This window comes from Carassius carassius, chromosome 40 (assembly GCF_963082965.1).
Source record: "Carassius carassius chromosome 40, fCarCar2.1, whole genome shotgun sequence".
Lineage (NCBI taxonomy): Eukaryota > Metazoa > Chordata > Actinopteri > Cypriniformes > Cyprinidae > Carassius > Carassius carassius.
In genome coordinates, this window is record NC_081794.1 from 27920427 (window position 1) to 27934366 (window position 13940).

The window sequence follows — 13940 nt, forward strand, 5'->3', positions numbered from 1 at the left end:
AGTCTATGACTGGAACACATCTGCTTTAGTAAAATAAGATAAATGTAGTAAATAATTCATGTAAATTGTTTGTTTTTATGCTTGTAGGAAAATAGACAAAGTCCATATGAAATAAGGAAATAAAACCCCAAAACCAGTGTGGCATCAGTGTCACATTCATTAAAATGCCACTAAAAGTGTGTGTGTGTGTGTGTGTGTGTGTGTGTGTGTGTGTGTGTGTGTGTGTGTGTGTGTGTGTGTGTGTGTTTTAATAAAAGAGGCTCAAGACACTCATAAGAGGAACGAGTAACAGCATCAGAGAAGCACACAGAGAAGAAGCCTCAGACACCTTCACTTGATCTGGAAGCCACTTATCTGTGAACAGAGAATATAATGCAATGAAGTTGACTGTAATGTTTTGACAGTGGAAATCTTCAGACACCATTATTTACAAATGATTAAAATAAATTAAATGTTCACCTGTAATCTCTTCAGACATCGTCAGAGGACCCATGGATATGGAAGCACTGTCATGGAAGTCCAGAGACCGGCCCTCTCTCCGCTGTTGCCCAGAGTAACAGCCCTAAAAGAGAAAAAGGCTAAATATATCTGTGTAAAAATCATTGAAAAAAATGAATGATAAAGGAGTGCACAAAATCTCCAGCAGAGGACAGCAAACCTAACCACTAGGGACACATTAAGGGCTTATATTATGTGTTTGATCTAAGATCAAAGAATTTATAAATGGCAGATTCGTAAACCTTCACATATTCAAAACTCACTGAGGAGCAGCGATTGCTCGACATAAGGCACAGGTGAACAGCACAGTGCAGGTAAAGCTTAGTGGAGTTTGCAGTGAAGATGAACATCCTGAAGGAGAAACGGCTGGATGTCGAGACGCCGTTCTGCAGCAGCTCCACTGTGTCATCATTTGGATTGGGACACCTGAGAATATCAGACAAAACGAAAATGAAAATCAACAAATCAAAATTTGATTTCAATAGACATTTAACCCGAAAGTGATTTCAAGTAATGAAATGAACTGTGAAAAATGAATCTGTGCTGTAAGGATTAGTAACAGCTTTACTCTCTAACGATGAGATCCCAGCGGAGACTGTAATCAGGATCATTCACAGGTGTAGCCCAACACGTGTCCATCACCAGAGCAAACTGACGGCTGTCAACCCCCTCGACACAAACTTCCACATTCATCTTCTGGTCCAGCTCTGCATCCACTCTACCAGTGAAGGGCCGAGTAAACTCATCATCCTCATATGGAATCATCCGCACCTGATATCTGCCTTCACCAGCCGGGAGGGTCTGTGCACAACACTGTTGAAATAATGAACATATCCATTTTACAATTACTTAGTTTTAAAAGTAAAATATATATTTTTGATTTAGAGAATATTCCCATAATTACTTTTTAAGACATTTAATTTTCTGCTTAAGAGATTAGTTCATTGAAAAACCTGTTCTTCATTATTCATAGAAAAGGTTGTCCTAGCTGTTTCTGGTGGTGTGTTCATGAGTGCTCATTGCAGAAGTAGTGATGTCTGAATTGTAAGCCATTTGTTTGTTTGAGTCTCATCTTATTGAATAATTATTTGGGTCATATATGCCATTTTTATAATACACTTGTGGAATTTTATTTTATTTTATTTATTTTTTTTGGAGCTTGGGAATCCTCAAGAGAATTAATAGAAAACAACCAGTAAAACTCCACAGAACAAATAAAGGCATGAGAATTTTAACAATATGATGGTGATGAAATGTTTTTTCCATTTCGTGAACTAATCAGAAATCATATATGACTCGCACCTCTCCAGTGGGTTGATTTACACATTCATGGAAAGTGATTGTGTTTGTGGATAAACACAGCTGAAAGAAAGCTTGAGGATTTTCTCTCTGCTGATGAGACCTTCTGACCTCGGTGCCCCCAGAATAAAGTTATCATAGATAAAGTGGGTGCCGTTGGCCTGTGAACAAAATGTATACATATTTTTGCAATTTAGCTAAAATTGAATAAGAAATGTCAAGTGAAAAACTAATGGGTTAAATATTTATGGTGGAGAATGCGGGCACAAGTCCCAGTCTTTTTTGTTGATAGTGTACCCTCCCATCTGTATCAAAACGATGGGCCCAAACAATCCTCCCTAGAGACTTCTCAAAGTCTCAAAGAGATTCCCCATGTGGGCAAATCAACATCTGCTGGTTCTATCAGGTAAAACACATGTTTGGATGTTGTATTTCAATAGATTTAATAGTTAGTCCTACCACAAGATTTGTGCCACAGATGTGTTCATCGTTATCAAAATGGAATTCCACTCTGCCATTCCGGACCGTTCCTCTGCAGCTGGGATCATTGAGGTGCAAGACATCAGCAGGAAAACCAGCCTCAAAGAGCTGACAGTGAGACACAGACATGGAGCCAGAACCGCTTTCACAGCTTTCTGAGAAATCTGAGAGAGAGAAAAAAGCCAATATAATTAATAACTGAAAAACAGTGTATTTTTTCAAATTTGGTTGTGGAATGATACCAACTGAAAGAGTCATGATGCTGTCGTTGTCTGTGATTTTTACATAAACAGCCATAAAAACCATTATTCATCCCGCACCTTTCATCCTCAGAGCAGCTGAGCTCAGAACAGCGATTTCTATTAACTAGGAGGAGAAGTTGTTTTGTAAAACAGTGTCTGCTAATACCAAAATCTAAACTTAATTCAATTCTATTCAATTCAAATTCATTTGTATAGCGCTTTTTACGATACAAATCATTGCAAAGCAACTTTACAGAAAATTACATTTCTACAATATTTAGTAGTAGCTTAGTAGTGGTGACTGTCAGTTTATGTGCATATGATTTAACAAACCACTAAATAAATGCATTTCCTATATTTCTCTTCTGTTCTTCCAGACACAAATCTACAGCACTGCTTAGCTACCCACAGTCATAATTATACAATTCTCAGCTTTATATGTTACCCTACAAAAATAAAGAAAATGTCCATGTTTTTTTCATATACAGTATAATCATTTCCTTCTTGAGGACTCCTGAGAAGTCTTCCATGCACCTGACCATTAGAAATTATTATTATTATTCTTTTTTTAACGGTACCTTTGCTACATTTATATAAAAGCATTCTAAGCTCCTTGGATATGAAATGATTAGCAAAAACAGTATTTTATATGTCCCGCTTGCTGTCAAACCCAACTCAATCTTGCAGACTCTACTAATGAGCTGATGAGTTGAATCAGTTGTGTTAAATGTTGTGTTAAATGAGGGAGACGTATCTGTTGGGTGTTTTAACAATTTTGGCCACCACTGTATGTTAAAGGGTTTTATTAAACACACACGCAGTGCTGCCTTGTTTTCAAATTAGTAACATAATCTTCAACACATCATTTGAATTAGCAAAAATTGAGTACACACAGTTATCTGCGAAGGAACTAGTTCTGCTAAAATTAAAATAATTAAAATATTATTTAATATGTTCTATTTCCCACATGTGTCAATGCATAAAATTGATCTGATTTATTCATATAAACCAATAATTCTGCAGACTGTACATTATATTACCAGTCATTGTGGTTTCGGCTACAGTTTCCGCGGTTGTGTTTTTCTCTGTCATAATGTACGTATTGTTTATGTTCCATGCATCTGAAAAAAAAAATGTTTCATAAAAAACAATGATCTCTTACATAAACAAAAGAGACATGTAAATATATTTACCTGCACAGTATGCCAAACTGCACGTAGTTGGACTCACAAACTCATAGACATAATAATCTCCTGGACAGGCTTTGACTTTAATGGGATTGGATTGGAAATGGCAGCAGTCATTGTTCCAGTGACCGCAGACATCTCGAGTGACCACTCCATCCTCAACTGTTGGATGTCCTCCATTCAGCCAGAGTGGAGCATTAGTGCCACAACTATACTCCTCAACACATGTGTCTGGCATCTGAACGCTCTGACCATGAATGAAGAGACGGTACCAGCCGTTCCAGCTGACCCAAAAGTCACACATTATTAGAGAGGAATGTTGATTGTTGGTGGCTCTCCATGGATTGTCCAGGACAGTATAGTTGTAGCAGGGGTCAACAGGAGCTGTTGTGGTGGACACATTAGAAAAATCACTCACTGAATGAATGTAACATTAATAATTAGTGAGTATTCTCTAGAACACTATAACTTAGGCTACCTATTACATTTGTGCTTTAAGTTATTCAAAGCTGAAAAGAGTTTGAACATCTCATTCACTGAACATCATTTACTCATTTCTTAAGTTCATTTACCTATGTATTTACTGCACGTGCATTGGGTGGGGGGGGCTCACATACACAAAGATATTCATGAGGGTTTAAAAGGGAACAAGATAATACTTTACCAGTGGTTGTAATTGGTGGAGCAATGGATTCTGTGCATAGAATTGTCTCTGTTGCTGTTGACACTGGTGTTATGGCCTGCCTTGAGGCTTCTGGTATTACGAACGTTTTTTTTTTTTATATCAACCAGTTATTATTAAGCAAAGCCCAGAAAAGACTAAATGACTTAATAACATATGAGCAAATACTCACCTACACAGTGATCTCCACAAATCATTGGTTTGACAAATTCATAAACATAGTAATTTCCAGGACAGGCTTTGACTCTTATAGGGTGGGATGTGTAAGCACAGCAGCCACTCCATGTGGAAGCACAGACCTGACGAGTGACCACTCCATCTTCCAGCTGTGGATGAGGGCCGTTGAGCCACAGTGGCTCATAAGTGCCACACATGTACTGATTAACACATGATTCTGGCATCTGAGCATTTTCACCATTGTAGAACAATCTGTACCAGCCATTCCACTCCACATTATAATCACACATGCCATAGGAGTAATAGTTGTCAGTGGCTCTCCAAGGCTCGGCCAGACTGGTGTAACTGTAGCAGGGATCAACGCTTGACAAATAATTTAACCTACTGTGCAGACACAATGATATTTACATTGTACTTCTATTTAACAATACATGCGGTCGCCGTGATTTTGCCAAGTAAGACATGTTCCTGAATCAACATCTTTTGATGATCCTAGATCAACATTATTGTCCAAAAAATTAGACTTAACACAGTCTCTACCCCTAAACTTAACCCTACCCATAATTTATTCCTAAAATCAGTGGGAAATGATAGCTGATTAACAAGGGTGAAGAAGCACCTAACACTGATTTTAAGCCTCCATCCATCCATCCTTATTGGTTGATTGGAATGTTGTTCCAGGATCGACAAGGATATTGATCCAGGAACATGTTGTACTTGTTGAAATCACGCTCACCACATGCAATCAGTTACATCTATAATTAATTTCTGCAAGTCCAGTACATATGATTTCTGGAAGAACACTGTTGACTCGTCCCTACTCCTTTACGCACCCGTAAACATAACCATACTGTACCGTAAAACCTGTCCCAACCCCAGGTTTGGGATAAATGGGGATGCAGAATATGCTGGGCATATGGGGCCAAGACTCTAGGGGGCCCCAAATCACCACTTTGGTTGATAATTTTTTATTAATAATTAAAAAATATTTTTTATATATACAATATACAAGAAGACGTCAATTAATAATATTGTAGTAAAATACAAGTAAAATCATAGAAAGTGAGAAGTGAACGTGACTTCAAAATAAAGAGCATGACATTAACCGCACAAAAAAAACCCACAAAGAAAGAAACATGGAAAGAAACACCTGTCAGGGGCACAAAAGTGAAAACATAAAAAAAAGAGATGAAGGACCCTATTTTAACAATCTAAACGCAAAGTGTAAAGCGCACGACGTAGGTGCACTCAGGGCGTGTTCAAATCCACTTTTGCTATTTTAACGACGGAAAAATGGTCCGTGCGCCAGGGCGCATTTTTGGAATGGGTTGTCCCTATTCTCTTCATAAGTAATGGGCGTAACATTCAATAAACCAATCAGAGTGTCATCTCCCCTTCCTTTTAAGAGCGAGATGCGCTCGCGCCATGGCGGATAGCTATTTACACGGCGGAATTTGTTGGCGGAAAAGCTGAACGCTTCTTCGCTTGAGAAACCGATCTTATCATCTACAGGCAGGGGCGTCGGACTGGGGGTAAAACCAGTACTGATTACCAGGGCCCCAAAGGAAGAGAGGGCCCTTGAAAAGTCTGGAATATATATTTTCAAGGGTGGGGGCCCATTAGGGCTGCCTATGCATAGGGCTCGGGATCTTGTGCAGCGCCACTGTCTACAGGACAGGCAGGAATCAACCAAAGCTCAGCATGATGAGTCAGTTAATATATATGTGTGTGTATTTGCAGGATTGTTCAATTAATTAGCCAATTTCATTCATCATTATAAATAGTAGCCTAATAGGCTGAATTGCAAATAGGTAGCCTCATTCTAATACACACAATGTCTATACATCATTAAATTTTTATATTTATGTAGCCTACACAATAATATTCTTTTACAACGTAATCCTTTGGTTTTTAATATTTGGCATGTTTGTGTGACGCGCATCCCTGTGTGTAATAAGCAAGTTAAAGTTGAGTTGGTCTATGGCGCAGTCTATTTTCAGCTCCTTAAAATAGCAATGCACCAGCAATGCGCCTGAACACACCTCTTTTTTTAGACCAGCACACACATGGGCACACAAATGAGCGCAAATGCATTTGCTAATTAAACAGCGTGCAGCTGGATGGGAAAATGCGAACGGCGCCGGACTTAAACTAGCAAACACACTTGCGCTGTGCCTTGCGTTGCATTGTGCTGGGTGTATGATAGGACCCGAAGACGTTAAAAGAATGAAAGCTTCCCTTACGAACTGAGTACTTACAAATCAGAATAAACAAAATATTGGGAATGATTGTAGTGACAGACTGAACAAGCTAACTGTTATGGCCTAATTGCAGACACTTGCAGCCAAAAGTAGAGCAGATGAGCAATAAACAAGCAACAATCTGCAGAGATGAAACAGTACGAAAGGACAAAATTCAAGTAAGCGGCAGCACCAAAGATGACGACCTCAGAGAGACAGGACTACAGGTTAGCCAAAGTAAATACCATTGAACACGGAGTCCGAAATTTTTGCATGTTTTGCTTTTTTTTTTTTAAGTGCAAAAATGTTAAGGCCAAAATATTTTACAGTGATGGCGCTAATAATCAAGCAACTGTCAGTGAGAGTGAAGTAGGATAGTCCGCCAGCATGCCCAGTGTCAGTGATGAAAGCGTGGACCAACTGAGTAAAACAGACCAATCAAACTGACATTGCCTAGATAAAGTCACTGATTAATTTCGTATGATGCTGACCGAGAATGGTCCTCCAAATTGTCCAGTCAGGATTCAGACTTCTGATTCCCTTTTTTGAATCAGACTAATTTTCTAAAACGTCTAAAGATGGCAAAATTTCTTCAGAGGCACATGCCCTGTCTAATGAAATTCAGACTATTGAATTTATGTATTGTTATTTGAAATGACATTGTTGACCGAAATCACACGTGCCAATAAAACCATACAATCTGCTGACATTTCGCTGGATACAGCAGTTTTGTTAATTGACAACCTGAGAAAGTAATTTTCCCAGTACAGAGAGGATGGGTTTGAAAAGGCTGTGACAGATGCTCGTCTTTTAGCGAATTATTGTAATGCCTCTACAGAGTTTGCACAGAAGTGCAACAGAAAGTGCAAAACATTTTAGGATGAAGTGAGCGCTGGTAAACCAGGGCACCAGGACGCACAACTTCATTTCAAACAAACTGTGTTTTATGTAATCATTGATAACATAAGCAGTTGGGGCAGATTTCAAAGAAATTTCATTTCATTTTTGCAAATGAGTAAAATGTCAAAGGAGGATTACGAAGAATCCTCAAGGTTCCATGCAGCAATGTAAGGCACCTTGAGTATGTGTCGAAAGACCTTATTTAAGAAGTCTGTCATATATGCAGCTTTTTGTGCATGCAAAACCACAATTAAAAAACGTACTCATTCTTCAGAGAAACCTTGAATCATTATTCCCGAATTTAGTGATTGCATTAAGAGTGTTCCTTACCATTCCTGTCACAGTGGCCTCTGCAGAGAGATCATTCAGTAAACTGTAAATTAAAATTATCTGCGATCTACAATGGACCAAGATCGATGAGTGCATCTGGCAGTCATATCAATACAGCACGCAGTTGCACGATCTATACCCTTTGATGAAATGTTAGAAAACTGGGCAAAACAAGACGTTCAAATTTAATTGTGTGTTACCTTTATGTCTGAAAAGTTTAGGACAAGAAACTCTTAATTTTTGCTGGCTACTGTGAAACTGTTTTGCTGACAATGAAAGCATGACAATTTATCAATGTGTAACCAGAATGAGTATGCTATGCCTTTAAGTGGGCAGGTGAGGTGATTGGGTCGGCCGCATTTAAAGTCTCGCGGGTGTCAATGAAAGAGCGTTGTTCTCATTCTCCGCTTAATGCACGAGTGTGTGTGGTCTCTCCTTTTACTGGCGCGTTGGAAGAACTGCTTGCGTGTTAATGCTGTACTTGAATTCAATGTGAGTAAACAAGTTTTTTTATGAGTTGATCTTAATAGGAGATATGTTAGTAGCTATAATGTGCCCGCAAATGTGTCTTAGGATTATTCCTGCGCTGAAGACCTGTTGTTCGGAGAATGCAGTGTGAGTGCCACTCTGTGTCTGGGCTTGGCTACCTGTGAATGTATTTTAGGATCATTCCTGTGCTGATGATTTGTTGATCTGAGAACACTCGACGTGAGTGCATGGTTAAGTTTATTAATGATTTATGTAAAGGGTGGTGCTACTGCTAAAGACCTAGAAGGTGTATTTTTAGGATCATTGGTGTCTATACTCGGCTGAGTTACGAATGCCAGCATTGACGGACGTTTGTAAGGAATAGACTGCGTTACAACTCACTTTTGCCTCTCATTGAGACTCTTACGTCTCAGCCAACCAAGTGCACTATAGTGTATTGAGTACGTGAGTATTTTACACGTTTGTTTTAAGGTAGAATATGTTGATTCTTATGGATAATAAAATGTGAATTGGTTTTAATTACAGGTTTCAAAACCTTCTTTGGGCGGTGGTCATCGTTTCTTTTCCCACTGAAATTGTTTTGATTTGATTTTATTTTGTTTCATTTCGTTAATTGGATGATCATGTCATCGTTGTAGCGTTTTTATGGTATTAATTTTTTGAAATATTTGTCTTATTTACTGGTGTACCACTGTATGGGAGGTCTTATTGGTTTGTGTGTTTGATATATGGTTTGATTGGTTTTGGTTTTTATTGGGTTTTGATTGGTTTCCTCCCATGTGGTGTGTTTTCCAGTTTATGATTTTAGTTTGATTTGTTTATTTTGAGTGCCATATCTCTCGTTGTCTTCTATTATATAATTTGATTTGCATTACCATTTTTCAGCTTAATTCAAAGGTTAGGTTCATCATTTGTTTTCTTAAATTTATCAATTTTCTTAATTTAATTCTGATTGTTTGGTGCATTGTTTTCATTCATTTTGCTTTTTGTTTAAGGTTTTCTTAAATTGAGTGGGGTTGTTGTGTTATCTGTTTTTGGTTCTTTTGAGGTTTTGGTTTGTTTTATTCTCGTAAGTTTGTGAAATATTTTCTGAACAACAGTGCCACCAATCAGGTTATTTCAACCACCATATCTGTGAAGGATTGTATCTGTCATTTTAATAAAGTATCAACTTTTTGCACTCTGACTTCTGGTACATTTATTTGAACTGCCTGTGTTAAAGTCATCAATGTTAGGGTCCCCCATCCCAGATAGTGGGGGTGGTGTAGTAAATTTGGTCGACATTTCTTACCAGCTATCTGGCTAAGGCCACACTTGGCGTAGTCGGCAGGGTCATATATTAAAGAAGGCTGAGTGCAAATGGTTGTGGTGTTTTAAAGTGTATTTTGTGGGGTGGGGAAAGAAACGGTGGTTGCAAAAGACCGAAAATTTTATTGTTACGAGCAGTGATCCTCATCCATCGTCAGTTGTTTTCTGGGTTGCTTTTGTGTGTATGTTACAGATCATTATGGAGGAACAACTTAAAGTCTTGACTGAATTGGTACAACAATTGCAGACAGATAACCAGCAACTTCGACAAGAACTCGTAAGGAGGCCCGTGGGGGTTGTTGATGAGGCTCAACCTGCTAGTCCTAGACGTGATGTTGGTGCCCGTCCATCTGCTAACATTCCGGTATCTGAACGTTATGTTTATGTTCCACGTGAAAGAAAGTGTCCCAGGTTTTCTGGGAGGAGGTCTATTGATCTATTGACGGTGGAAGATTAGGTTGAAGAAGTACGTCGGTCTTTGATAGTTCGTCCAGTCCCTGTGGCCGAGAAAGCTTTGTTCGTCTATGATCTTTTAGATGGAGAAGCTAAGGCTGAAGTAAAGTTTTACCCTTCTAGTGATAGGGATGATCCTGAAAAAATCTTTACAATCTTGCTTGATATGTATGGTTGTTCTCAGTCTTTGGTTGGTTTGCAGAAGCAGTTTTTTCAACGCCGCCAGCAGGAGGTAGAGTCGCTCCGTGAATACTCGCATGCCCTCATGGCTCTAATGAAGGCAATGAAACGTAAGAACTTGACAGGTATTTGTAACCCAGACCACACATTACGTGATCAGTTTATTGAACATATGGTTGAGGTTTTGGTTCGTTTTATTCTCGTAAGTTTGTGAAATATTTTCTGAACAACAGTGCCACCAATCAGGTTATTTCAACCATCCTATCTGTGAAGGAATGTATCTGTCATTTTAATAAAATATCAACTTTTTGCACTCTGACTTCTGGTTCATTTATTTGATTCTGTATTATCACCATTCACTTAAAAAAAAATCTGTAAAAAAAATAGGGCACAGTGTACTGTATTGATCTGAAGGTTAAAGAATGGCACACCATTGATTCTAACGGATTAAACCATATTAATTTCATTAAACAATCCATTAAAATAAGTTAACTAATTAACCTTGATCATTTACTCTTGATTGACTTTTAAACAAATTTTGGCAACATTTTACAGAGGGAAAAAAAAAACATTAAAAATGCACCTGCACAATATGACTGCCCGGGGGCTGATATGTTGGGTTTGACAAATTCATAGATGTAATAATCTCCTGGACAAGCTTTGACTTGGATAGACGTGGATGTGTGTTCGCCACACTGAGAGGAAGGCGCCCAAAAACTCCCACCACCACAACGAATTACTTCCCAAGACTTCACGGGTCACCACTCCATCCTCAACTCTTGGATGAGAGCCGTTGAGATACAGTCCAGTGTAACCACCACATCTCATATTACTCACACACCACTCAGACATCTGGGCACTTTCTCCATTCAGATACAGACGATACCAGCCACTCCGTTCAACAAGGGTGTCATCATTTTCAATATATTCATGTGGGCTTTTTTGCATGTCTCTCCAATATTCATCAAGAGTGGTGTAATCATAGCATGGATCAGAGCTGGAAGTTGTAGATTCTGTCAGAACAAAAAAAAAAACAGTCCTGTGATGATACATAGCCACTGATTAATGTCAAAAATTGGTACATTATAGATACAGTTGCATCTTTATAACAAAGAAAAAATATTTGGATAATAAGATGGATAATATGGTTCTCACTATTTAAAAAAGACATGCCACCTAGATCCCATTTTTTAGCAACTCTATCACTATTTGATTTCAAGTTTGAATCACAATGGCAATGTAAGACTGGCTTGATTTCCTGAAAAACCTGGACTCCGGAACTTTCACAGAAACCAAACACTATGCAATGATTCTTTTACACATTTGCAATTTTCTCAGAAGCTGGAATCTTTATAATTAGATAAACTTCTATAGTGGTATATAGGAGACTACATCAATATACTTTCTGCGTCCCATTTGCTCAGATAGCTAAATAAATACCCCGCTATGTGTTTTCAGGAGGTGTTTTTCATAACTTCCAAAAAGAGGGGGGGGGGAAGAGAACGGTAATGTCAGTCAGAAAAGTAAATTTTCCAGATTTTCCATATTTGCCCAGAACAGTTGTTTTAAAAACATCCTCGCGGCATCCTTTTTTTTTTTTTTTTTACCTGATGCAAAGGTAATATAATACAAAGTACAGTGTTATAATTGTACATTAAAAAAAACAAAAAACTGCTGAATTTACGATGCTAATGAACATTGAAAAGCATCACCGACTGAGAAAAGGGTCCATATGCTATGGCAAGCTGGTTTAACATGTAATCCTTAAATGCACTAGTATCTATTTTAACACAACTAGTATTTTTTAGCTACTAGTATCTATGCCACTGAGAACTAGTACTTATTAGTTGAAAGCACTAATGGATTAAGACAGTGATATTTAAAGTTCACAAGTTTTTCTGCACATATTACGCTTTAAGATGTGTACAGAATGTGGTATTTTAATATTATTAGTCTCGATGCATTAAGCATGTGCTTTATATAACAGGAAAATTGTGACTTTTTTCACAATCATCACAAAAAAAATTATATACTGCCTTAAACTCAATCAGTAGACAACCAAAACAGATGCCTTTTGCCTTCAGATAAAACAACACTTATTATGGAGAACAGGGAGGTAAACATTAACATACAGCAACTCCCACACAGAAACTGCTTTTTTCTTTCTTATTCCTATCAAATGGATCATTGTTAATTCCTTTGGACTCAAATGAAAAAAAGTTTTGCCGAGTGGTTGAATCTTCACATTACACAAAATGGAACAATTTCTCTCCATATCTTTTTACAGATCAGTATGGCGTATGCTTATTTAGCTGTTTGTGACACAACAGGGTATACATACTTAAATATTAAGGTATACAGGATAGCATTGGGGAATGTCAACTCTCACAGAAAACAAATGGGTGGCATCTGGACCGATTACATTTTTCAACTTTGAATCAGTTAACTTTTTTGAGGGGAAAAAAACATATCATTTCATAAGTCATATTTATCTAAAACACTTTTTAGTTGTTGAAAGACATTTACAGGTTTGTCTTTTTTCAGTAAGATAATGAAAAAAATGTGAAAAAAATTTTTTCCTCAAAATGTAGATAAATAGAAAATATTATTATTATTATCATTGAAAAAAAATTTATCTGAAGTTTGCCCATTTAATTTTTTCACTTGTTAAATACACAATAATAACATAATGAATTAACATGGAAGAAACTAAATATCATTCTAATGCACACGACAGACTGTAAATCACTCACCATTAATCAGCAGCAGAGACACACACAGAGAGATCAGAAACCTCATTGTGACCAAATGGCTCCTCCTGCATATACAATATATTATATATATGCACACATGAAATGTTTCTCATATGTTACACTTTATTTTGAGCATATTTGCACATAAATAACTTTACCTGAGGTCAAATGCTGCTGTAGATCAAACTCTTCAGCAGCTGAACACAGCGATGATGAACTGTGTCTCATCAGTGCCTTTAAAAACTGTGGGTGGGCCTGTACTGGATTTGTCTACAATAATTTAAATCATTTTCTCATGTGACATTAAGATATTTGGATTGCTTCCTTGTGTGCACCTGACTTGAGAAATTCTTTCACTCTACTCAAATAAATGTAGATTGGAATGAAGACGAACAAGTGCTTTTTCTAAAACAGCGTTACAAAAACAGTATAACAAACCATCCAGTGAGTGAGCTAAAGGAGACTGGAAGGATTTATTAGATTTGAGATTTAATGGTGAATAAATAATGTTTAACCAATAACATAATTCATACTAAGACCACTGAGGCACGCAGGTGATCAAGTAATATGAGGTTTTTGATATGAGCAAAATAACAAGATCATAACATAATGCAAATAACAACTAAATCTTAAACCAAAAAGTACATTGTAATGTCTTTAAAGCAGATGGGAAACAGCATGCTAGTTCCCAGGCTAACATTATAACATTAGGCAAATTCATG

General features: G+C 37.5%; 1 protein-coding gene across 1 annotated transcript; it reads right to left on the reverse strand.

Annotated features, from left to right (window-relative positions):
- Positions 1-247: 247 nt before the first annotated feature.
- Positions 248-9984, reverse strand: LOC132122548 (pancreatic secretory granule membrane major glycoprotein GP2-like). Its single transcript, XM_059532928.1, is given in 12 exon segments — positions 248-354; positions 460-562; positions 762-924; positions 1067-1298; positions 1301-1311; positions 1801-1958; positions 2257-2441; positions 2524-2643; positions 3713-4090; positions 4371-4460; positions 4561-4946; positions 9965-9984. Coding segments are annotated over 12 exon segments (1953 nt in total).
- Positions 9985-13940: the final 3956 nt, after the last annotated feature.